Below are 26,460 nucleotides of genomic sequence, written 5' to 3'. Positions count from 1 at the left end.
CTGCTAGAAAATAGTTAACTTAGAACACACTGATGCGTAGAATATGTAGATCTATAGGTTGGCAGCAGCGGGAAGCTAGCTCTGTGGTATCAAATACTACAGGATTACCACTTACCAGGCATGCCTGCAATTACATGAACGACAATGCACGGGATTAACACACATATATACAATAAACGGGTACAGTGTAGTATAGAGCTTAAACTAAACACAATATAGTAGAGGTATCATTTCTGGGCACTAACCCACATACATACATACAGTACCATAAAGCTCCGTTGGTCTTCCCTAGTTTAATAGCATAGGAGGTTCAGCAAACTAATACAATACTAAAAGCGGTGTCCTGAGCATATATTACATATCACCAGCAGGTCCATAGAGGGGCATAATTTACAAAAGGACATTAGTGACGGCAGGGTGAGTGGGCAGCGACATCAACATCAAACCTAGGAGAGAATATAGCAAAGAATTGAGATTAGCATGATGAAGGAGCAATCAGAAGCGAAGAACCAGGTGATAGATCAAGGAAGCACCTTGGCAAGGACTGAGAGCATGCACTACTTTCCCTTCTTCAAACCAGTCTTCTTGAGTAGACGAGTGACCGTAGAGGTGGGATCAGTGGCTTCAGGTGGCACTTTCCTGTGAAACATTGACGAGCACACGGTCAGTTAAGATAGGAACGCACAGACATCTAATGCAAAGAAAGATAATACTAAAAGGAGGAACTATCTCTTCTTAGCACCACTGTCAGCTTCATCTTCAACTTCTACCTCAGGACTCTGGAAAGACATGAAGCATGTTAGGCCATAAAGTTTCGACAAATCTAGTCGCTGTAGCTGAGCATAACGGAGATACATTTATTAGCGGGATCTCGTTTCATTGCCGGAACATAACGAAAAAATGTCCCACATCATGTATCACAGCAGTATCTATAAACACCAAACTGTTCATGATCAGATGCGCTACAATTCCACGAAGCAAAGCAGACAATCCTATCACTCCATAACTGAAGTTCACATCAGTACGCAAAGAACCTAATAACCTCATCAAGAGCGAGGCGGCAGAGGAAAGCAGCACATGTGTGTAAAAAAGGGCAAGGTTGTGCAAAAAATGGAAAGGTAGTAACAACATTAACATCACAAACCTCCTGAAGATAGAATCAACTATGTACTGTAGGCAGAAGAAATGTAGGCATATACAGTGACGGAGGACGAAAAAAATTTAAGGTCGGGCGAAATCTAGAGTATTAAGAATTTTGCAAAATAAAAAAATATATCTAAAGCATAAGAAAAAATGATGCAAAATTTTCAACAAGGATGAGTATTCAATCCTATGTAGAAAACGAGAATGAGGTATAACCCTATAAGGGAAAGCCTGGGCGAGCTGGGACCTGGACACCGGTGAAGATTTCTCCCCGGCCGCCACCGCCCTTTGTCGGAGTCGCCGCGCCCCTTGCTGCTAGTGCCGATCTACCTGCCGGCGCAGTGCTCCTGCGCTCCGCTAGCCGCCAGGGTTCCTGCGCCGCCGCGCCGTCTTGTTTTGATTATCATGGCTGGGCAGTCATGGGTTTCTTTCATGGGGCCGTGGCTTCTCGGTCGGTTGAGCCGCACTGCAGGAAGCTGTAGACCGGCCCAACCCAGTTGTCCCAGTGGAGAAGCCTAGTAGCCAGCGCCCAACGCACATCTTTTCCCTTCTCTTTCTATTTAAAAGGCGACACACGTAGACTGACAAATCTTCAGATAAAACACATCGACAGATGAATACATATACAAAAGTTTTGCACAAAAATTAAGGTAGGGCGGCCACCCTACCCTGCCCAAAGGGGTCGTCCGCCACTGGGCATATAGTTGCAGTAGAAGCAGAGGTAGAAATGAAAAAAAGATGAGGAATGCGACAATTTATTATTTATGCAAAGAACCTAATAACGTCGGTAAGAGATGGACCAAAGGAAAGTAGGGCGGAGATAGAAAAGGCTTACCTTGCCATGCAGATGAACCTCGTTCCCAGCAGCAATACTAGTTCAGAGTAGAAGAACAAGTAACAGGTAAGATCAGGCGCATAAACGAAGAAAGTGGTGAGCATGGACAACATGAAACAGCCACCAGGTCGCAACAATAATATACAGTTACAGGCATAGATAGCAGAAGAACATAAGCTGGAGAAAGAGACAGAAGAAATCACTTACACTTCACTTGCAAGCTTGACAGGAGGCGTGGCAGAGGCATTCCTAGGGATGCTATCAGGATCAATGTTCTGACCGGTAAGTACAGCATCCTCAGTAAGATTCTTGGAGCTGAGAAAGAAAGGGAAGGTCAGTTTACGTTCATTGGGTGTGAAATAGGAATGATCAAATTACACAACATCGGAAAGATGCTCACGTTTTTGCTCCCTCAGGCTCCTTTCTCTTTAAGCTGCGAAGCGGTTGTCACATAAATAATTCAGATGTAAGCATGGGTAAAAGAAAGCACTGGCTCACACAACCTGAAAGAAGTATATCAGAGAATTTACCATGCGAATCGGACCCGCCCTCTTTGGGATATCTTCAACAGGCATAGCGAGGCCATCAAGAACCTGATCAAGCGAAGAGGTTCCGCTGTCATCAAGCGAAGAGGCTGCTGTCATAGTCAGGGGTAGTATAGTAGAAACACAAGTGTCATGTGGCACAGAGTTATGCCTTCCAAAGAAGGTTTCGATTGCATTGACCTGGAACGATATGTTCCTCTGTGATAGGCTTTTCTGGGTCACCGATACAGCAAGAGTGTATTTCTGACAAACAACAGCAGCAATCTCACGCGGCAGCCCTGACGATCTTAAAAGCGATATCACAGTTTTACCAACCAGCTGCTGAGCAACACGGTTAAAGAAGACGAACTCAGCACTACCAGTGCTATCGGTCCCAACAAGGCAGAGTCGGTACCTACGTCAAACCAACCAGGATGCCGGTCATGAATTTCCATGAGTGATAAGAAGAGTGCTTCACAGATCTAGCCATTTGGAGGTCTAAGGAGGGGAAAGAGGTATACTTGGGATAAGCTTTTGTTGAAACACAGCCTCCACTGCATCTGTACTCCGATCCATAAGACGTAGCCAATCTGTGGCACTTGGAGCATGACTGGAACCACCACGGCTGTTCAGGCGCCACACTTGTAATTGACACAGTGCAGAGGAAGTCTGTAGCCTGCAAGCAACCACCAAGATATTTTAAGGGACAACATAAATTGCTTGACACAGCTACAAAATTCCATCTCTATAACCTAAATAGAAGGGCATATATGGTAGAAAGTATAAGATAGTCAACAACAGATATGATCACATCAGTGGAAGGGTGGATATACCTCTGTTTCCCATGGATCCAGTTCTCTGAGCTCAGCAACTGTCTTGTGGGGTAGATCAGCTCTATTACGTGACACCGCAAATTTTTCGGTGCCGGTAGAGATCCACTGAACCTTAGCGAAGTCATCACCCAGCCTGTATAGAACATACATGAAGAGCTCCTAAGCACCTTGGTAGGCTAAAGCAAGAAATGCACAAATACATAGAATGCAAAAGCTGGGGGTGCAGCATGGACTACCATCAACCGACCTGTCGAAGCAAGACTCAATCTCTGGAATATCTTCGTTCAGGTACCATCTACATGCAGATCCTCCACTCAGCGTCTCATCATCTACAATGGACACGGGATCGTGAGTCGACATCTGAAGGGCTAACATAAAGTAGTAGATTAACCAGTGTAAGAGGAGCTCACTATTGTAAGATTTCATAAGAAGGCCAACAAATACTCCAACAACTGCCGTGTTCTGGCCATTGTCAAACAGAAGCTCTGCGTCAAATTCAACAGCCCTGTGCCCCCAAAGCACAAGCTTGACCTATGTGTTCCTGCATTTTTTTGGATAGACCTGGCATCATTATCAACAACACCGCTGAATAGATGCCAAGGACAGAACAACCGAAGAATCTTACCTATCATCTCTCAGAGCAATAACCCTCTTAGCAGTGTCAGAAGAGTTAGTTGACATACAAACATGTCCCAGCCTAGAAACACCCACAATCTGTCCCAAGACATCTGCATCGGAAAGCAAAGGATGAGAACACATGTAGGCAGTGAACTGAGTTGCACATGCACGTCTTGTTATTGAAAGATAAGACACACACCAGTGAAATAGTCCTGGGCTCCAACACGAGAGGGAAGGTCACAAAATGGAACCAGATTGTAAACATGCGTAGGGAATGACTTAGGCACAGCTTCAGTAGGTGACAGTTGTCCAAGGTATGAACTTGATCATATACTTGGCAGGAAACAACTTGTATGAGGATTTGCTTGGAGCCACAAAGAACTTTTTCAAAGAGTACACTCCATTCTCTTGAATAGGCTCTTTGAACTTCTTGGCCTTAGTACCAGGTATTTATGCATACATAGCGGTACCCTGGAAGCCAAAAAGGGATTAGCAAAATACCAAAATAACACCGAACTATCTGAAATACAACATAGTATGCAATACAATAGACTGTTGACAAAGCGATGGAAAACAAGTGGGCAACATTAGCACGGTTTCTTTAAAGAGAAAGCTATCAGTGGAGAAGGTCACCTTATCGTCTACCAGCACAAGATCAACGTGAATCAGCGGCTGACCATCACGGGTCCACAGTAGTCCCACATGCGAGCAACTCGCATGTTGATGGACCAGTGCTTACTAGCTGGAGAAAGATCACACAGTGAATCGAAACCCATCTGGAAAAAGACCATCAGATATTAGGGTTAGCAAGGCTGAATTTTCTGAACAGGGGGGTAAGGCAACATTCTAGAACATGTAAGCATACCTAAACAGCAAAAGCAAGCAGGTAGAAAGCAAACGAAGGAGCAAATGCAGAAATATAAAGAGAACAACAGGTTACAAGGATGACAGCATGAAATGGAGCATATATACGACCACATCACACAGCAGAAGCATGAACTCAAGATATATTTTTCCAAAAATTAATGCTTTATGAAAGTTAAATATGTATATATCCACAGATTAACGCATTTATTTCAACTAAATTTGCAATACTTGTCCAATCTTCTACTTGAGCGCTAGCTAGAGATTACTTAGCGTGCATTAATCTCACAACTACTATAAAGGACTTGGCATCTCCTTTGATCTTCTCCCTGCTCACAACTCACCCAGTAATCGTCAACCACACTTCATCTAAGTTACGATGAGGCGTGCTCCAGCGCTACTCCTAGTTCTGGCATGTATTGTAATGGCATCAGGTACGATTTAACTTCTTTGTACATGACGCTGCATCAAAAACACAACCAACATTTGAGTTTAATTCATGATATACATTTCTTCTCCGTGGTGATATCTTTCTAGATGTAAAAGCAAGAAAAGAATCTAGGCTATACTATATCGGGAGCGCAGATGTGTGCTCAACTGGTCCATGCGAAGACAACTGTCTCCAAAAGTCCAACACAGACTGCCCTGCCGGCACCGGGTGCGCGTGGAGTTCTATTTGTGCTGGAAAGAAATGTGCTCGCAGGGTGTGTGCAGATTTAGATCACACCCCTCTCTAAGGCTCTAACAATGAAAGGTGTGAGTAAAAATAGCTAAATTATGCGTCCATTAAAAACTAAGCGCGAAGCAAACGAACAGAAACACATATAGCGTCTATAACAGGATCATCACCTCACATGCATATTAACGAACACATGAACTGCAACAAGCACCCTCAATCAGACCATTGGGACAACCAGGCAAAAGATTTAGGGGAAGAGCTGACATACCTCGGCAGAAAGAGCGAGAGCGTGGAAGGCACACACGTCGGTCGGACAGAGAAATACACGGCTGGAACCAATCTGGAACCAATCGGACAGAGAAATACAGGCAAAATCATTGGGAGTATCTGCAAGCTGAGCCGAGCAGAGAAATGTGAGACTCGTACCTGAGGAACGACGGGCGAATGAAGCAGTCAGCGGCAATCCAGATCGGCTGGACGGAGCTGCCTGTGAAGGAGGCACGGAATCAGGACAGAAGGAAAGGAGATGAACACGGGGAAAAAGAGCTGAAATCCCAGATCGGCTGGACGGAGCTGAACGGAGCTGAAATCAGGAACACCTCAACCCAATCCTTCCATGGTGCACGAAATGGCGGCGGGCAGGAGACGGCGGTGCGACGCGGCGGCGGGCAGGATATTGTGCTGCGGAGCGGTGGCGGTACCTCGGCGTCTCAGCTCGAGGAAGACGAAAGTTGGAGAGGACGAGTGGTGGGTCTGTAGAGAAGCGGGGCAGAGAAAGCTTTATAAGGCCCTGCAGACGCGCAGAAAAACAAATGCCCAGTCGACTTCTTTTGCAAACCAAAACGACACAGGCATGCGGGGCCGAGAATTAATCAGGCCTACATGCAGAAGCTAAGAGAATGTAATTGCCGCGTTTGCACAATAAACCGTAAAAAGGACGGTGCCAGGCTCATCCATCCACTAGCAGCGCTGCGGCGCGCAGCACGCCCAAGGCCAACCACAGAGACGAAAAAGAGACCCAGAACGAGAATGACAAGCAGGCCATGCCATGAATCGGTCCCACACGCAGTGTCTAGAGGCAGAGGACGGAACGATCGAACCAATCAACCAATTTCTGCAGCATGCGGCAAAACAGACGAACCAAAGAAGAGAGCGAATCAACAATGCAAACTATCGTGGAGCGCTCCCAGGTAGGGCAAAGGGTCACGCACTTGCTTGTTCTTAATAATAATAATAACAATAATAATAATAATAATAATAATAATAATAATAATAATAATTCTTGCTGACTTCAACTTCTACAGATATTCTGAAAGTCGTAACAGGCCAGGGGCAAATTTTCAGGACATAAGTACTTTTAATGAAGTAATAAGTTACCTAGGTCTTATTGAACTCCCAATTAAGGGTCAATTCTACACGTGGAGCAACATGCAAGTTGACCCCTTGTTCTCAAGTTGACCACTGGATTCGTATGCCTAGATTCCTAGGTGTGGTGGACACTTTTTGGAATATTAATTGCCATGATGATAGGCACTAATAGAAAATATGGCTTATGTTTGGAGCTGTCCGGAGCTTTAGCACCGATTGTGCTACGAACCCAGACTAAAGGGTGCAGTGACACCGATTCGAGCGGCTAGGGCTTTAGCACCGGTTCATGCGGGACCTTTAGCACCGGTTCGTGTCACGAACCGGTGCTAAAGGGTTGCCGTCAGTCGCGTGGCCTTTAGCACCGGTTCGTGGCACGAACTGGTGTAATATGTTATTTTGCTCCCCATGCATCCCACCCCGGGATCGTCTTTTTTAGCTTTGTAAAATACAAAAGAAAATGATAGAAAATTCAAAAATAAATTATTGTGAGATTCCTGTATGTTATGCAACCTACTATTAGGGAAAACTAGATGATACCCCGCACGTTGTTGCGGAAAATTATGTTATTAATTTATTATTTATTATGAATATGTACCATCCCAGAATAATTAGCCAAATGATGAAATGATTTTTTATAGTTATGATCACTCTTACAAAAGTAAAACAATTATGTTTGTTGTAGATAAAAGTCGAATCCATGGATTATGTATGGTTGAAATGATGAACCAATAAGATACATGAGTGTAATGGGTAGAACCTAGGTCGACACTCTAAAATGCTATATTGTAGCTACGAATAGAACTTATCATACGCAGTATGTGTAGAAGAAGAAAAATTAGAAGAGGTGTACGAATGTAAATCGAAAAGAACCTCACGCACTGTTAGGAAATATTAGCGTTATGTCCAATCGCTGTGTATTGTGAAAAGTTGCGTCCCATCCGAACGGACGCATGTAAAGAAACCGACTTGTAATCCGACTGTTCGGCCACTATAAATAGCCAACAATCCTAATCAATAAAGCACTTCATTCTCTCAGTTCTTCTCATGTTATCACGCACGTAATGCTCTGAAAAGAGAGCACAGGCCAGAAGAAAGAAATTTTACAGGAAAAAGAAAATCGATGGAATAAGAATTATGTTTAGTGGATAGTGCTACCACTAATACAATTTTAAGGGAAACTAAATACTTCCAAACTCTCACTAAGAGAAAGGAAGATGTTATGTCTATAACCGGGAGTAATAAAGCAATAATTGGTTCAGGAAGAGCTACATTTACACTCCCTATGGGTACTACTATTGTAATTCAGAATGCACTCTTGTATCCTGAATCAGCACGTACCCTTATAAGTTTCAAAGATATCCGATCAAATGATTTCCATCTTAAAACTATTAAGATGGATAAGAAAGAATATTTGCTTTTAATAAAAAGCGACGGATATGAGGAACAAACTCTTGAAAAATTCCCTTCATTTTCTTCCGGATTATACTTTACATACATTAAACCCGTACCTTATGTTGCGTACAAAATAATTTTTCAAAATCTTGATAAATTCAAGACTTGGCACGATCGCCTTGGTCATCCTGGAATAGGTATGATGAGAAAAATTATAGGCAATTCTGTTGGTCATAATTTACCAATTAAAAGATTTCCCAAGTCATCAGATTTTGTATGCACCGCATGTGCTACAGAGAAATTAATTATTAGGCCATCCTACCTCAAAGTTAAAAATGAGTCACTTAATTTTCTTGAAAGAATTCAAGGAGATATATGTGGTCAAATACAACGACCATTTAGGTACTTTATGGTGCTAATTGATGCATCTACTAGATGGTCACATGTGTGTTTATTATCAACACGTAACCATGCCTTTGCCAAATTAATAGCTCAAATTATCAAATTAAGAGCAAATTATCCTGAACACAGGATTAAAACAATAAGAATGGACAATGCGGCTGAATTCAGTTCACGCGCATTCAATGATTATTGTATGGCCTTAGGCATTCATCCAGAACATTCTGTACCTTATGTTCATACTCAAAATGGATTGGCTGAATCTTTAATCAAAAGAGTAAAATTAACTGCTAGACCATTATTGCAGAATTGCAATTTACCAACCTCTTGTTGGGGACATGCGGTTTTACACGCCGCAGATCTGATGCAAATCAGACCAACTGCATATCATTAAACTTCCCCATTTCAAATAGTACGAGGCAATCAGCCAAGTATTTCCCACCTGCGAAAATTCGGTTGCGCTGTATACGTACCGATATCACCACCACAGCGTACTTCCATGGCCCCCCATAGAAAAATTGGAATCTATGTGGGATATAAATCACCGTCAATTATAAAATATTTAGAACCCCTAGCAGGGGACCTGTTTACAGCCCGGTACGCTGATTCAATTTTTGATGAGGATCATTTCCCGGCATTAGGGGGAGAAACAAACCACAAAGAATGCCAGGAAATAGATTGGAATGTAACAGGCATCCAATCCTTAGATCCACGTACTAAAGAATCCGAATCTGAAGTTTAGAGAATAATAGATTTGCAACACTTTGCAAATAACTGGCCAGATGCATTTACTGATCACAAAGGTGTCACTAAATCATATATCCCTGCAGTCAATGCACCAGAATGAGTACAGGTACCAAATAAAACTACTCAACTCCCAATTGCAAATAAAAGGGGGAGAAATCTGGTCTCAAGGGAAAAGGCTTCTCCAAAGCCACCGCGGAAACAAAGGAAATCTATGACGGTAAATGCAAATCAACCTGAAGTTGATAGACACCAAGATGATGTTCAAGATCAAGAACCTAGCATAAATGTGCACACAAATTCTATTGCTGGGACATCGAAACAACCAGACTCCGTTGTTATGGGAAATCACACGGTGCCTGAAGAAACTAATGAAATTTTCATAAACTATATCGATTCGGGAGAATCATACAATAGAAAGACTACACTTGTCGACACATATTTCTCCTCTAAAATTGCTAAAACCCTTCAACTGGATCCAGAGCCAAAATCTATGAAAGAGTGCCTGAAGCGCTCGGATTGGCCTAAATGGAAGGAGGCAATTGAGGCAGAACTGCGCTCGCTTAATAAAAGAGAGGTATTATCTAAAGTAATACCTACTCCTCAAAAAGTCTTCCCTGTGGGAGCTAAATTGGGTTTCGTTCGAAAAAGGAACGAAAATAAGGAGGTGGTGAGATATAAAGCGAGACTAGTAGCACAAGGGTTTACGCAGAGACCCGGTATCGACTACGACGATACATATTCTCCTGTAATGAGTGGAATTACGTTTCGATACTTAATATCATTGGCAGTACAAATGAATTTATCAATGCAGTTAATGGATGTAGTGACCGCATATCTATATGAGTCACTCGATGCGGATATTTATATGAAAGTTCCTGATGGACTTAAAATCCCTAATCCAAACACAAATCTCAACATGTATTGTGTAAAATTACAAAAGTCGCTCTATGGCTTAAAGCAGTCGGGTAAAATGTGGTATAACCGGCTTAGTGAGTTCCTTCTTCAGAAAGGATACTCAAATAATGATGATTGCCCATGCTTTTTCATAAATAAATCCTCAAAAGGATTTTGCATCATCTCAGTTTATGTTGATGACCTCAACATCATTGGTAACGCGGCAAATATATTTGTAGCACGCAATCATTTAATGACGGAGTTTGAGATGAAGGATTTGGGAAAAACCAAATTCTGCTTAGGTTTACAACTTGAGCATCTTCCCTCAGGAATACTCGTTTATCAGCCCGCATATATTCAGAAAGTTTTGGAAAAATTCAATATGGATAAATCATATCCATCCAAAACACCCATGGTCGTTAGATCCCTTGATATGGAAAAGGATCCTTTCAGACCTAGGGATGATAACGAAGATGTATTGGGACCTGAGTTTCCATACCTTAGTGCGATAGGAGCACTAATGTACCTTGCAAATTGTACTAGACCAGATATTGCCTTTGCAGTAAATTTACTGGCTAGACATAGTGCAGCTCCAACAAAACGTCATTGGGCAGGAGTACAAAATATCTTTAGATATTTACATGGTACTAAAGATCTTGGTTTATTCTATCAGAAAAATCAAGATATGACCTTAACTGGTTATACTGATGCTGGCTATCTTTCAGATCCTCACAATGCCAAATCACAAACAGGTTTTGTATTTTTATATGGTGGAACTGCTATTTCATGGAAGTCAACAAGACAGACTCTAGTAGCAACTTCCACTAACCACTCTGAGAAAATTGCATTATATGAAGCTTCACGAGAGTGTGTATGGCTTCGCAGAGTGATTAATCATATCCAAACGTCATGTGATATCGGTTCATTAGAATCACCAACTATTATCTATGAAGATAATGCTGCATGTGTTGCTCAAATGCATATGTGATATATTAAAAGTAATATCACAAAACATATTGCTCCAAAACTGTTCTTTCCTCATGAATTACAGAAAAATGGAGAAATTGATATTTTGCAAACAAAATCATGTGACAATCTTGCAGATTTGTTCACTAAGTCTTTACCAGCAGCTGCATTTCAAAAATGCATTCATGGCATTGGTATGAGACGACTTGGAAATTTGCAAAGTTCGGGGGAGAAATCTCCCAGGACTGAAATTACTATTTATCATCCGATAATAATATATTGTACTCTTTCCTTATGAGTTCTCCAACGGATTTCTCATATAGGTTTTAATGATACAATTATTATACCAACGGTATATCGGATTTCTATATTTTTTCCTTATAATTTTACAGGATTCGTTGGAGAAAATCAACTCTACAAGGTCAAGAAAAGTTAGTTATTCAAGATCGAGAATCATTAGGATCTTACAAAGATTTTCCATCACTCCAGATATGTGAAGATTATCAAGACAATGAAGATTAGAATATAGCGTTGTCCAAGGGGGAGTGTTAGGAAATATTAGCGTTAGATCTAGGCTAATATAGCAGTTAGGATTTCCCTAGCATAACTACCTAGCAGTTAGATTTTTGTCCAATCATTGTGTATTGTGAAAAGTTGCGTCCCGTCCGAACGGACGCATGTAAAGAAACCAACTTGTAATCCGACTGTTCGGCTACTATAAATAGCCAACAATCCTAATCAATAAAGCACTTCATTCTCTCAGTTCTTCTCACGCACTTAAGCATAGGGTATTTTCATGAGTGTGCATCTCTCAGTTAATGCTTTCAGAATAGTATACAATAGGAGTGTAGACCATTACAGTTTGTAGCCTCGGCTGTCCCACTTCTTCATATTACAATGAAATTCTTCCAGCTTGCACAGGAAGAAGAACAAATCAGGAGTGACAAATAAAATTAGATGAACAGAAAAGACACCGTGACTTTTTTTTGGACATAAAAGACACCGTGACTGGTGAGTGGGATTCGCATAATAGGAGATGACGGACATATTGTAATTTCTTGCAACCATGTTGAGTTCTTGACTTCGCGGAGTGCAAATTATAAGATCAGGTAGGAATATCTCTACTCGGATACGGAGCAGGCATACATTGCATTGTCTTATATAGATGGTAGATTAAATCGTGAGGGAGAGGGAAAGGTGTGTATTAGGTAAAAACTCCCTACAATTACAGAGATTGATTCTATCTCTAACACCCTCCCTTAATCACAACTTTCTCAAGTTGAGATTAAATCTAAACTCTTCAAAGCTCCTCAATGGAAGTGGTTTGGTAAACCCATCAGCCACTTGATCTTTCGAAGGAATGAATCGAATCTCAAGTTGTCTCTTCAGCACTTGTTTTCTGACAAAGTGAAAATCTATTTCAATGTGTTTGGCTCTTGCATGAAACACTGGATTTGCAGACAAATATGTAGCTCCCAAATTATCACACCATAAGCAAGGTGTCTGGTTCAGTTTCACTCCAAGTTCAGCAAGCAATGACTGTACCCATATTAATTCTACTGTGGCATTGGCCACTGATTTATACTCTGCTTTAGTGCTGGACCTTGAAACTGTAGCCTGCTTCTTGGCACTCCAAGAAATCAGATTCGGTCCAAAGAACACAGCAAAACCTCCAGTGGACCTTCTATCATCTGGGCATCCAGCCCAATCTGCATCAGAGAAGGCACTAACCAAAGTAGAGGTAGACTTCATGAATGTTAGCCCCATGCTTACTGTATGCTTCACATATCTGATTATGCGCTTCGCAGCTGTCCAGTGTACATTAGTTGGAGCATGTAAATATTGACACACCTTATTGACTGCATACGATATATCAGGTCTTGTGAGAGTAAGATACTGCAGTGCTCCTACCATGGACCTGTAATTAGTACTATCTTCAGGACCTAACAGATCTCCCTCCCTTGCTGTTATCTTCTCAGAAGACGAAAGTGGCGTGGGGCAGCCAGAACATTGAGTCATACCAACACGAGCAAGAACATCCTGAGCATATTTCTCCTGGCTAAGAAGGAGACCACCAGAGACCGATTGAACCTCAAGGCCCAAAAAATAATGGAGTTGACCCAGATCCTTAAGGGCGAATTCTTTGCCAAGAGCTTGTAGAAGTGCATCAGTAGCAGCTTGAGAGGAGCTAGACACAATAATGTCATCAGATGAGCATGAACATGGTAACATGATGCTTACGGTATATGAAGAGAGATGTGTCCGACTTTGATGCCTTGAAGCCATACCGAAGTAGCTGGGAGCTCAATCGAGAATACCATGCCCGAGGTGCTTGCTTCAGCCCATATAGCGCCTTGTCTAGTTTGCAAATATAATTCTTATACCGAGGATCTTCATAGCTAGGCGGCTGTCGCATATAAACTTCCTCTTCCAGAACACCATGTAAAAACGCGTTCTTAACATCCAACTGTCGCAAACTCCATCCCCTGAATACTGAAATCGCTAGGACAAGACGAACTGTAGCTATCTTCACAACAGGACTGAAAGTCTCCTCATAATCAAGACCATACCGTTGTTTGAACCCCTTGGCGACAAGACGAGCCTTGTATCTATCAACAGACCCATCAGCCTTGTGCTTAACCTTGTAAATCCATCGACAGTCAATAATATTAGTACCATGTCGTGGAGGAACAAGATGCCATGTTTGATTCTTCATAAGTGCATGATATTCTTCGTCCATTGCATTTTTCCACTTGGGATCTTGCAAAGAAACCTGAAGATTTGGTGGCTCAGTGGATACAGCAGACAAGCCCCAGCGAACAGTGTTGTCGGTGTACTCACGTGGTTTACGTATGCCGCGGGACGCACGTGTAACTGGGCGAGGCGCAGGAGGAGCCACAGAGTTGGAGGGCGCAGAAGATCCAGGCGCCATAGCGCTGCCAGGATTTGGCCTGGAGTGCGTTGTCCGGGTGCGGTCAGGAGCCGCAGAGGATCCTGCAGGCGACGCTGTGGCCTGTTCGCTGGAGGAGGTGGGCGCAGAGGATCCCGACGTGGAGGCAGCACGGTCCGGCGCACGCGGGGAGGCGGCAGAGGGCGCAGATGCCGCAGATTGGCCAGATGGCCCATGACTGGCGGGCGAGCGATCCGAGGCGGATCTGGGCGGCGATCCCGAGGGGGATTCTGGCAGAAAATATGTTTCGTGTTCACCGCCCGTATCCTCTTCTGCTGATATTTCATGTGACGTATTGGAGCTGCTAGGGGCATCAATTTCAGCAGAATTTTGAGGAGCGTCTTGATGTTGAGCTGTAGGACCCTGCGGAGCAAGAAAAGGAGCACTTTGCACATGATTAGTAGCATGCATAAAATCATCATGTGTGTCATCAAATTGTTCGTTCTCAGGAGCAAACGGATGGAGGGATGGATCAAGCAAGAGTATCTCTTTGCGGAGCAGGGCGCCAGCATTGGGATGAAGAGTTTTAAAGGGAAATACTGCCTCATCAAACACCACATCTCTGGAAATATAAACACGCCCTGTTGAAACATCAAGACATTTTACACCTTTATGCTGAGAACTATAGCCAATGAAGACACACTGTTTGGATCGGAAGGCAAGTTTCAGCAGAGCCATTCTGTTGGTGGGCATGAGGACAGGAGACATGATGAGAAATCCCCTGTGACTGAAACAGAGAGTTGAGTTTTTCATACTCTCCCCCCCAATCAGACTGAACAGTGAGGATTTTAGTGTCAAGTTGGCGTTCAACCAGTTTTTGAAAATTGACAAAGGCATTGTAAGCATCAGATTTTTTCTTGAGCAAATAGATCCAAGTGAACTTGCTATAATCATCAATAAAGCTTACATATAGTCATGGCGACCTACAGAAGTGGGTGCAGGACCCCATACATCAGAAAATATTAACTGAAGAGGGGCAGTAGAGACACTAGTGGAAATTGGATAGGGCAACTGATGACTTTTAGCTCGCTGACACGAATCACACACTGACTCAAAACTAGAATCTCTAATAGATAGAAGTTTATTCTTGCTAATAATTTGCCTAACAATGGCTAAAGACGGATGACCTAAACGACTATGCCACCTTGCTTGTGATGGCTTGGCTGTGCTTGGGAGACTGTGATGATGACATCAGGGATGATATGAGTGGATAGAAGCCCCCAACACAGCGACCTCTAAGAATTATTTTCCGCGTGACCTGGTCCTTGATCAAAAAGAAGAAAGGATGGAATTCAATAAACACGCGATTATCATAAGTGAAGCGATGAACGGAGAGCAGGTTTTTAGAGGCATGTGAAACATGGAGGACATTATGAAGATGAAAGTTTTGAGCAGGAGTACGAACAATTGAATGACCAACATGAGGTATAGGCATACCATGTCCACCTGCAATGTTGACCTTGTCATTGCCACGATATTTGTCGCGGACAGTCATGTTTTGGAGCTCCCCGGTGATGTGATGAGTAGCACCACTGTCCTGGTACCAATTGGTATCAACTCCATAGGACACAGCATGAGCTTCTTTATCATCAGCATCATCATCGTCTTGAGACCGCCACCCGCAATCTTTGGCAGAGTGGCCCTCTTTGTCGCAGATTTGGCATGTTACATCCACCCATGGCGTGGTGCGACGGCGACCACGGCCGCGTCCACGACCCCTACAGACGGTGCACGGCCACCACCACGTCCTTGACGAGGCGGGCGATCGTCACAGCGATCATCGCGTCACGAGTCGCGGCGATCTGAATAGTCAGCACGGTCACCACGTGACCGATTGGTCTAGCGCCCGCGTCCCTGACGCTGAGCAGCGTTGGCAGATGACTCAAAATCCATGTCGGAGGAGCCGCCACCAAGCATCTCCTGGCGGTGATCATAGGCCCGCAGCTGTGCATACAAGGCGGACAGGGAGATCGGGGCAGGGCTGACGCCGAGGGCGGCGACAAGGGAGTTGTAGGAGCCTCCTAAGCCGGCGAGGATGAAGGAGACATGCTCCTGGGTGGTGATGACCTCGCCAGTAGTCGCGAACTCGTCGACAATGCCCTGCATCTTGGTGAGAAAGGCATCAGTGGACATCTGCAGTTTCTTGGTGTTTGCCAGTTGTATTCGAAGATTCGTGATCTTGGTCTGGCAGTGTGACGCGAACATCTCCTCAACCGCCTTCCAGACTCCGGCGGCTGTCTCGATCCGGTGGACGTGAGGCAGGACCTCAGGCCCGATCGACTGAAGGAGGTAGCCGAGGACGATTTGATCCCGAGCTATCCAGGCGTCATAGGCAGGGTTGAGCACGGATTTCTCCGTTTGATCTGCTGCATCTTTGTCAGCAGGTTTCTCCGTCAGCATCTCCGGTGGTGCAGCGTCCGAACCATCGAGGAGGCTGAACACGCGAGCACCGCATATCGCGGGCAGCACCTGGGCGCGCCAGCCATGGTAGTTGGTGCGGGAGAGCTTGTCCGTCAAGGGGTGCCCGAGGTTGAGCATCGGGGCAGCTGAGGACGACGCCATGAGGGAGATGACGACGGCGACGGGGACGATTTGCGATCAGAGGATTCGGCGGAAGAGCCGGTCTGATCTGATCAGGTAGGAATATCTCTACTCGGATACCGAGCAGGCATACATTGCATTGCCTTATATAGATGGTAGATTACATCGTGAGGGAGAGGGAAAGGTGAGTTGTATTAGGTAACAACTCCCTACAATTACGGAGATTGATTCTATCTCTAACACAAATGACTCGATCTTTGGCCGCTAAATATTTCATGTACTGCTGCTTTTGCAATAAAAATAATCAGATATTGCGTACTTGAAGGAAAATTCCAATTCCATCATCTAGTAGCTCTGAATTGAAGGCTGCAGCCCACCTCTCGATATAATCTGTCATAGCTAAAAAAGAAGTATCAGGCAGGAATCTGAGAAGGATTTAGAGATAAGTAATTATTTATACCGTGAGACCCTTCGATTAGCCCATGAGCAGCCGGAGCAGACGACTTCAACCAACAATAAAGAATTAAAGATAACCAGCGAGAAAGTCCAGGCCAATTTCGGTGTATCAGTTAGAACGAAACAACACCATTTTAAGGTGAGACTGTGAGAGGCCATGATGATCTATAAAAGGGTGAGGGGCCATTTGGAATCTGCCGGCAAATTGTGATATCGATTCAGGCGGCACTTTGCCAATCTGAACTGAAGGCAATCATGCATATGTACAGAATGACCTTGGAGGTGTTCATCAGTATCGATACTAAAACCCATGCAAAATCAATCAAATTCTGCAATAAAATATTGGAAAATGATTTACCTCCAATGCATGATACCATCGCATAAATAGAGTTATGATTCATCACTAGATCTCGCAGAAAGATTTTTCATCCGGACAGCGGTGCCTCTTATCGTTCAAAGCAGACCACGTACATGTCCAGAAATCCGTCGAGGCTGCAGTGATGCTCTTACTAATAACCATGAAGACGCCTTCAGAGTTCAGACGCGGCGCATGGTGCTCGGTAGATGGAGATATAGTGTCAGGGTCTCTTGTCTCTTGCAGCCGACAATGAGAAGATGATGGCTCACGTGGTGCCGGCGAACGAAGCGCCGGGTGTGCAAGAAGTGAGTGGCGAGATGGCGAGCGGAATCAAGATAATATACCTGTAGAAGGGATTGGAGAAGAAACGCGACCGTTTATTTCCTCATGTACTGCATTACTACATAATTATGAGGTGGCAGGTTGTGAAATCGTTTGTCGCAGAAATTGGTGAGAAGAAGAAACGTCGACGGCTGCTCGGTTCTTCGATGATGGCTACAGAGGTAGGAGAAAAACAACATCGGAGCCTGAAAGAATATAGACTACTAGGCTGTATGTGGGCTAAAACCTAAAGGAATATAGACTAATGGGCCCAGTGCTGGCTTGCTTGATGGGCCACAGCTGAACCTCCCGTCGACATGAAGTGAACCGTGAACGTAACATATGGGAATCGGAAAAGAAATGGAGCGATGACCGATAGTTTCTAGTGATGTGGCAGCTAGCGAACTGATGATGGCATGGACGAATGAGGATGTATGGGAGTAAGGTTGGTGAAGTGGAAGGTTGCGTGTGCAGGAAAATGGGATCACCTATTAAGAATAGAAAGATTAACAAATTTGAATTTTGACTTTTTTGCAAAAAAAGTTTAGAAAAAAGATAAAATGGCATTAACTTTTGCATAAGAAGTCGGAAAGAAATGTATAATATATCAAAATGATCGTGGGAGAAAGTTACAGCCGAACTGACCCGAGTTTACCCATTTGGTAGATTTTTAGATTCTCAAAATTTCAAATGGAAATATGAAAAGAGGAAGATTTTAGTTTTTGCCAGAAATTCAGGATTTTATATTTTATATTTTTTAAAAAATTTAAATTCCTGCATAAAGATTACTATTACTTAACCATAATGGTTAGCCAATTTTTAGATTTTCAAATTTGCAAATTTTTAGGTTTTTGCAAAAAAAAATAAAGTTTTTAAAAATTATAGTTATTGTTTATTTATTTATTCAAGATTATTATTACATCATTTACTTTTGTTTATTAAAAGAATTATTTGGAATTCAAATAATTAAGAAGTGTGATATCGTGACCAACATGTCAGTAGAATTCATATGATAGTAGTATCAGTAACATGCGCGCGAAGCACTTGGAAGCAGGATGGGAAGGAAATTGGAAGTTAAGCGTGCTGGTGCTGGAGTAGTGGGAGGATGGGTGACCAAGCGGGAAGTTTGACCACGAGTAAGTAATTTGACTAGAGATTAAGTGTAGTTAGAGACTAAACTTGTGAAATAACTAAAATACAGGAAATTATGAAACAATAGAAAAAAGAGGGAGTGGAAAATAATTAGAAAAAAATTGGTTAAATAATGGCACCGGTAGCAGGTTCTGCCACGGCAGCGTTTGAGAAGCTAGTTGACTTTCTAGCTGAAAAGAGAGATGGACTGTATGTTGAAAACACCCAGCTGAGGAACGAGAAGGAGAAGCTGAAGGACAAGACACTGGACCAGGGCGCGCTTATTATGGCACTCCAGGGGCAATGCGCACACCTTTATGAGCAAATACAACAGCTGCAGCCTCAGCCCGTTGTCCACAACCACAAGGATCAGGATATGTATGAAGATGAGGAAGACCTCGAGGAGGTCATGTTCATCTTGCCTAACGGTGAACACCGGCTGATTGTTCCTGATGTGGAGGACACCCCAACCGCAAACATTGGCTCCCACGTTCCGAGGATGAGCGACAGGACCTATGCCAACCTCTACAAGACCCAGAACTGAGTAGAGCGACCACCATTTCCATTTTTCCTTAGCTATCGAGTTGAGTTTGCCAACCGCATGTGGTAGGTAAGCTAGTGTGTTTTATTTCTGGTTTCGAGACGTTTACAATTCACGTATGTTGAGACTAAATGTTTTCTTTTATACGCTACTTGTGTGCTTTAAGGTTTGTTTTATGCATGTTTTGTGAAAGGGTAGGAATTTTATTTCCCTTAGTTTCTATTTCTAAATTTCAAATCTTACCTATACCAAACAGAATGTCGCCCCCTCGTGATCCTGAAGTGCCCGCTTACATTCAGCAAATGATGGAGGCGCAAGCTTAGCTGATGCAAGCAGTGATCGAAACCATAACTCTGTTGAACAACAACACACAGAACAACAACAACAACAACAACAATCCACCACTTCCACCACCACCACCACCCCCTCACGTGGATATGCTAACCAGGGTTCTGAGGCTTCGCCCTGAGAAGTTCTCAAGGGCAGCAGAACCCATGGTGGCCAATGATTGGCTACGTTCTGTGAACAAGGACTTGGTGACCATAGGATGCACTGACGCTGAGAAGGTCAGATTTGCTGCTCATCTGCAGGAAGGACCTGCATCTAGTTGGTGGGAGACCTTCCAAATCACTCATCCCATAGCAGAGGTGACTTGGAAATCTTCGAGGATGGTTTTTGAACCGCTAACATTTCCTCTGGAGTGATGGACCTGAAGAGGACTGAATTCCTAAACCTCAGACAAGGTCATCGCAGTGTGTCTGAATACATAGACGAGTTCAGCAACTTGGCGCGCTATGTGCCGGATGATATCAACATATATGCCAAGAGGAAGGAAAGGTTTCTTAAGGGACTGAATGACGAGCTGCTAGTTCAACTGTCAGTGTTTTATGTGCCTACTTACCAGTCACTTTGTGACAAAGCTATAACTCTGGAGAACACAATGAAGCAAGTGGATAAAAGGAAGAAGAAACACAGTTACGATAAACATGGTTCGGGACCACCACATAAGATGCGCTCTTATGGTGAAGGCAGTGGAGGTTCTAGATATCACAAGTATGGAAACAATGATGGTGGAAGTAAACATCAGCACCACACTGGAAATAGCCACCACCACAATGGCCATAAAAGTTATCATCACCACAACTCTGGAAGGAAAACTGCAACCACTATGGAGGCAACAATGGACATAACCATAACAACGACAACCGTTTTGTGTAGAAGGATCTCGGTCAAGTTGAATGCTACAAGTGCAGGAAGACGTGGCATTTTGCTAATGAGTATCCTGAGGAGAGGGCCGAGGAAGCAAAGAAGGCCGAAGAGGCGAGGAAGACAAATTCATTCCAGAAGGGGCATGTTAACCATGTCAATATGGAGGAAGTATATGATGAACCAGATGATGTGATCGGTACGTTTCTGCTTAACACTTGTTCGACACTTGTCCTATTTGATACTGGTGCATCACATTCATTCATATCAAGGGTATTCGTGGATAGAAATAGGATACCCACTAGAACATCAGACAAACCCATCAAAGTTAGTTCTCCTGGGGGAGAAATGATAGCTACCTTTGTGTGCCATCAAATGGGACTACGCATTGGAGACTATAACTTTCCCACTGGCCTAATTGTCTTGGAAACACAAGGTTTGGACGTAATCCTAGGCATGGATTGGATGACTACATATGAGGGCATAATAGACTGTGCTAAGAGAACCGTCACACTCACAACCCTGGAGAAGAAACGCATCCGTTTCAAATCTACTTTCCAACCTAAGGGAACTAAGGTCAATTCTTTTAAGGGGGTTAGCCTAGAGGATGTACTCGTAGTGAGAAAATATCCGGATGTTTTTCCAGAAGAGTTGTCAGGACTGCGACCTGATAGAGAGGTTGAGTTTCTCATTGAACTATTGCCCGGTACTCGACCCATAGCCAAGAGACCATATAAGATGGTTGTAGATAAAGAAGCAACTTAAGGAGCATATTGGGAAAGGATTTATTTGACCTAGTTATTCATCTTGGGGAGCACCCGTACTGTTTGTTGAGAAGAAAGAGTCTATCAAGAGATTAGTGATGGACTACCGTTCGCTGAATGACATGACGATTAAAAACAAGTACCCATTGCCCAATTGAATGTACAAGAATGTCGCCTAGAGGGGGGGGGGGGGTGAATAGGCGGGTTATAAAAACTTCTACTTGAGTGCTAAACAAGGCGGAATAAAACTACTCAAGGTTTACTTGTTTAGCACAAAGCCTATCAACTAAGGTTTGCCTAGGTGCACCAACAACCTATGCTAAGCATGATGAGCAACAAGGTGATAGCAAGCTAGATATGGAACAACAAGCATAAGGATTATCACAATGTAAAGCGCATAGGTAAGGAGCTCGGGTTGAGAAGTAACCGGTGCACGAGGAGACGACGATGTATCCCGAAGTTCACACCCAAGGGTGCTACGTCTCCGTTGGAGCGGTGTGGAGGCACGAGGCACTCCAATGGGCCGCTAGGGCCACCGTATTCTCCTCGAGCCTTTCCACCAAGGGGAAAGCCTCGATCCACGAAGGGACCCTTGAGGGTGGTCACCGAACCCTTACAAGCTTGGGGCAAACCCAAGTATCAAGCTTGAGGCAACTCCACAACACGGAGGCTCTCAAGTACAAGGCCACAAGAGGCTACAACACGCCACACCGGCAACAAAGCCACAAAGACTCCAACGCGCCACAACCGGCTCCAAAACCACAAAGGCTACCACACTCCACAAAGGCAACACCGCCACAAAGGCTACCACGCCACAAAGACGACAAGGCCACAAAGGCTACAAGGCCACAAATGCTACAACACCACAAAGGTAACAAGGCCACGAAGGCAACAACACCACTAAGGTCAAACACGCCCTCTACGAGACCGAAACCCCGGAGAGAACCCAAACCGATGCACCTAATGCAATGGCTAAGAACACCACTAAGATGCCCAAGTTCTTCTCTCCCAAATTCCAACAAAGCTACAAAAGCTAGTGGGGGAATAAGGGAGGAAGAACAAAATAGAGGAGGAACACCAAATAACTCCAAGATCTAGATCTAGCAAGATCCCCTCACTTGGAGAGGGATTCAATTGGTGAAGCTCTAGATCTAGATCTCCTCTCTCCTTTCCCCAAAAAATATTCAAGAAATAGTGGGGGGATCAAGAGGAGGAACAAACTCTTCAAGGTCAACAATGGAGGAGAGAGAATGGAGGGGAAGAAGTAGTTGGGTCGGAGGTGGAAGAGAGGTATAAATAGGGGCTCCAAAATATAGTTGTTGGGCTGGAAAAAACGTTCAGATTCGCGGGTACTACCGCTTGTCAAAGCGGCGCGCAAACTGAGCAGAAAACAGTTAAAAAAGGTCCAAACCGGAGCGGTACTACCGCTTGTGCAACTCAGAGCAAATCCAAATCAGAGAAGGGGCGAGAGAGAGCGTGGCAGGGCAGGGGCAGCGCATCATGCTGTAGCAGGTTGGGTCGCACGCAGCATGCAGCAGCACCAGCGCGCGTGTGAACGCAGCGGTGGCATCGCGGCTTGGGATCCACGTGGGGCAACTCGATCGATTCCATCGGGATTGATTTCCCGTGAAGTCACGAAGAAGCGAGCAGCGAGCAGCCTGGCGAGCGCGGGCTGGGGTGGCAGCGGCTGGGCCGGTCGTGGGTGAAGGCGAGGCGGCCCACTGCGGGGCTGGAGGTGTGGCCAGCTGGGCCGCAGGCTTGGTGGCGCGGCGGTGGGATGGCATTGGGCGTCGCGGTCCACAACGTGGGAGGAGACTGCTGGGAGGCTGGAGAAGAAAGAGAGGGGCTGGGCCGGTAGTACCGTCTCGGTACCGGGCCGGTACCGTAAAATATACGGTACTACCGGGCTGGTACCGGCCTGGTACCGCTCCGGGTCCAGTACCTCACAGAGAGGCTTACGGTACTGGGTCGGTACCACCCGCGGTAGTACTGGCCGGCCTAAAGAGCAGTTTTCTTTTCTTTTTCAAATATGATGCAATGTAAAAAACCATAACTCGAGCTAGGGAACTCAGAATGACATGAAACCAATTTTGCCGGAAAGAGGACGATGAGAGCTACCACTACACAAGGTGAAAACATGGAAAAGAGTGAGTGATGATTTTCTCATGGTCATAGAGGTGTAACCTCTCAATATGGTATATCGGGAAAATCATCACCCTCGCACATGCAACATGCGATGCATCCGGAATCCGTTTCCGGTGAGCTAGAGCTGGTCATGAGAATGAACACAAGCTCTAACCCATCTCATGGATAAGAACCAAGAACAACCAAGAAACACGATGCAATGCATGCAAGGTTTGAGCTCTCTCCGATGATGCGACCCACTATCCTATCGAGCACAAACCTTATCATGCGCGTTCCACTTGAGTCGACAAGCTCCGTCTTCATCCTCTTCATCATTGTACATGCCACCATCTTCTTCCAACATACACGCCACCATGTTCGTCCATCTTGTACGCACGCCACCGTCTTCATCTCTTCTACACCGTCTTCGTCTCTCTTCAACTTCTACACCGTCTTCATCTCTCTTCGACACCGTCTTCATCCGTCTTCTTCATTGTTAGACAGAGCTAAATTCCTTGGGCACATAGTTTCAGCAGAAAGAGTCGCAGTAGACCCAAGCAAAGTTGCAGCTGTGACAGAATGGAAATCACCCAAGAATGCAGGAGATTCGGAGTTTCTTAGGACTCGCTGGATACTTCCGAAGGTTTATTGAGAATTTCTCCAAGATCGCAAAGCCCATGATAGAACTGTTGAAGAAGGAGAAAAAATTCATCTAGACTGAGAATGTGAAGCTAGCTTTCAGGAGTTGAAGCAACGTCTAGTAAGTGCACCAATTCTATGTTTGCCTGATTTCAATAAAGTTTTCCAAGTGTATTGTGATACTTCTCTCCAAGGACTTGGAGGTGTCCTAATGCAAGATGGCAAAGTAGTGTGCTATGCTTCGCGGCAACTCAAGCATCATGAGATAAACTATCCAACCCATGATTTAGAGCTAGCATCTGTCGTGCATGCTCTCAAGGTGTGGATACATTATCTGATGGGAAAGCATTGTGATGTGTTCACATACCATATGAGCCTGAAGTATATATTCACTCAGAAGGAACTGAGCATGAGGCAACGGAGATGGTTAGAACTAATAAAGGACTATGATATGAATTTGCAATACGACCCGGGAAAGGCTAATGTTGTAGCCTATGCGTTGAGCCGTATGACCTATGTGAACGGGCTCACCGCAGGAGAACTACCTGAGGAATTGTGTGAACATTTTAAGGATCTTAGACTGGAGATTGTGCCAGAAGGTTATTTGGCATCGCTTGAATTTCAACCAACACTAATGGATAAAATTAGAGAAGCTCAGAAGTTAGACAAAGAAATAGAGGTAATCTAGGTCAATATGAGCGAAGGCAAAGCAAAGGGATTTCATGAAGATGAGCAAGGAACCATGTGGTTCGAGAAGCGAATTTGTGTGCCCCAGGACCCGGAACTTAGGAAGTTGATTCTTCAAGAGGCACATGATTCACTATACTCCATTCATCCCGGTAACACTAAGATGTACATGGACATAAAGGAAAGGTTCTGGTGGGCAAACTTGAAGAGAGATATTGCCGAGTATATTGCATTGTGTGATGTTTGTAGCAGAGTCAAGGCAGAACATCAGAAACCAGTAGGACTATTGCAACCCTTACTGGTACCAGAGTGGAAGTGGGATATTATTGGCATGGAATTTATCACCGGTCTGCCAAAGACTAGATCAGGTTTTGATTCTATTTGGGTCGTAGTAGACCGTCTGACTAAAGTGGCTCACTTCATCCCGATGAAGACCACCTATACAAGTGTCAAGCTAGCCAAGATATACATGATCAGAATCATTTGTCTACATGGTGTGCCCAAGAGTATTGCTTCAGATAGAGGTACTTAGTTCACCTATCACTTTTGGCGTCAACTACATGAGTCACTAGGAACTAGACTTGAGTTCAGCATAGCGTTTCACCCACAGACAGATGGACAGACTGAGAGAGTAAACCAAACCTTGGAATATATGTTGAGAGCTTGTGTGTTGGATTATGGATCCAGCTAGGATGAAAATTTGCCATACGCCGAATTTTCATACAACAATAGCCACCAAGCCAGCATTGGTATGGCCCTATTTGAAGCACTATATGAAAGGAAGTGCACCACCCCATTGTTATGGAGTGGCGTAGGCGAAAGGAGCTTATTTGGCCCCGATTTTATATAGGACGCAGAAGAGAAGGTCATGTTAATCAGAGATAGACTGAAGATAGCTCAATACAGATAGAAGAGCTACGCTGAGTCAAAGCATAGGAAAGTGACCTATGAGATAGGTGACAGAGCATACCTTAGAGTCTCACCACTACGTGGTGTGAATAGATTTGGAGTCAAAGGAAAGTTAGCACCCCGATTTGTAGGACCATTTAAGATCTTGGCTCGCAAAGGTGAAGTAGCATGTGAGTTGGAAGTGCCTGAATCTCTATCTGCAGTTCATAATGTGTTCCATGTAAGCCAACTGAAGAAGTGTCACCCAAAAATGGCAGAGACCCCGCTGAGAGATACAGTGCCACTTGAGGAGGTACAGTTGGAGAGTGATCTTACATACGAAGAAAAGAAGATCAAGATATTGGAGACAGCAGAAAGAGCTACTCGTACTAGGACGATCAAGTAATGCAAAGTCCAGTGGAATCACCACACTGAGCAAGAAACTACTTGGGAGCGAGAAGATGATCTTCAAGAGGACCACCCACACCTATTTGCTAGCCATTCCGAATCCCGAGGACAAGATTCATCTTAAGGGGGGTAGGTTTGTAACATCGCAATTTTTTAATTTTCCAAACATCATGCATTGCATTCA

General features: G+C 44.2%; 1 protein-coding gene and 1 non-coding gene across 2 annotated transcripts; both read right to left on the bottom strand.

Moving 5' to 3' along the window:
* Positions 1–151: 151 nt before the first annotated feature.
* On the bottom strand, positions 152–6,089 carry LOC127323348 (uncharacterized). The gene is made up of 14 exons (XR_011751992.1): positions 5,923–6,089; positions 5,765–5,836; positions 4,587–4,729; positions 4,153–4,424; positions 3,961–4,063; positions 3,746–3,876; positions 3,583–3,664; positions 3,336–3,468; positions 3,024–3,178; positions 2,509–2,917; positions 2,379–2,411; positions 2,186–2,293; positions 534–2,015; positions 152–446 (listed from the first exon to the last, which is right to left on the bottom strand). It is a non-coding gene; the product is annotated as an uncharacterized protein (transcript).
* LOC139835616 (uncharacterized) lies at positions 5,192–15,993 on the bottom strand. The gene is made up of 8 exons (XM_071825476.1): positions 15,939–15,993; positions 15,650–15,856; positions 13,551–14,793; positions 12,808–13,450; positions 6,096–6,286; positions 5,923–5,979; positions 5,765–5,836; positions 5,192–5,279 (listed from the first exon to the last, which is right to left on the bottom strand). The coding sequence occupies exons 1-8, from the start codon at positions 15,991–15,993 to the stop codon at positions 5,192–5,194; spliced, it is 2,556 nt and encodes an 851-aa protein (XP_071681577.1).
* Between the last annotated feature and the right edge of the window lie 10,467 nt (positions 15,994–26,460).

The sequence above is a fragment of the Lolium perenne genome, chromosome 2, assembly GCF_019359855.2.
Source record: "Lolium perenne isolate Kyuss_39 chromosome 2, Kyuss_2.0, whole genome shotgun sequence".
In the NCBI taxonomy this organism is placed as follows: Eukaryota; Viridiplantae; Streptophyta; class Magnoliopsida; order Poales; family Poaceae; genus Lolium; species Lolium perenne.
This window is presented reverse-complemented; position numbering and strand designations above follow the sequence as displayed.

What these genes read in the sequence shown, in the direction of transcription:
- LOC139835616 (XM_071825476.1), bottom strand. Translation starts at nt 15,993, where the DNA reads ATGATCGCTGTGACGATCGCCCGCCTCGTCAAGGACGTGGTGGTGGCC. An exon ending in CGTGGTGGTGGCCGTGCACC is followed by an intron (nt 15,857 to 15,938) that starts GTCTGTAGGGGT and finishes TCTGCGACAAAG; the next exon opens with AGGGCCACTCTGCCAAAGAT. An exon ending in TTGAGCTCCCAGCTACTTCG is followed by an intron (nt 13,451 to 13,550) that starts GTATGGCTTCAA and finishes TATTGTGTCTAG; the next exon opens with CTCCTCTCAAGCTGCTACTG.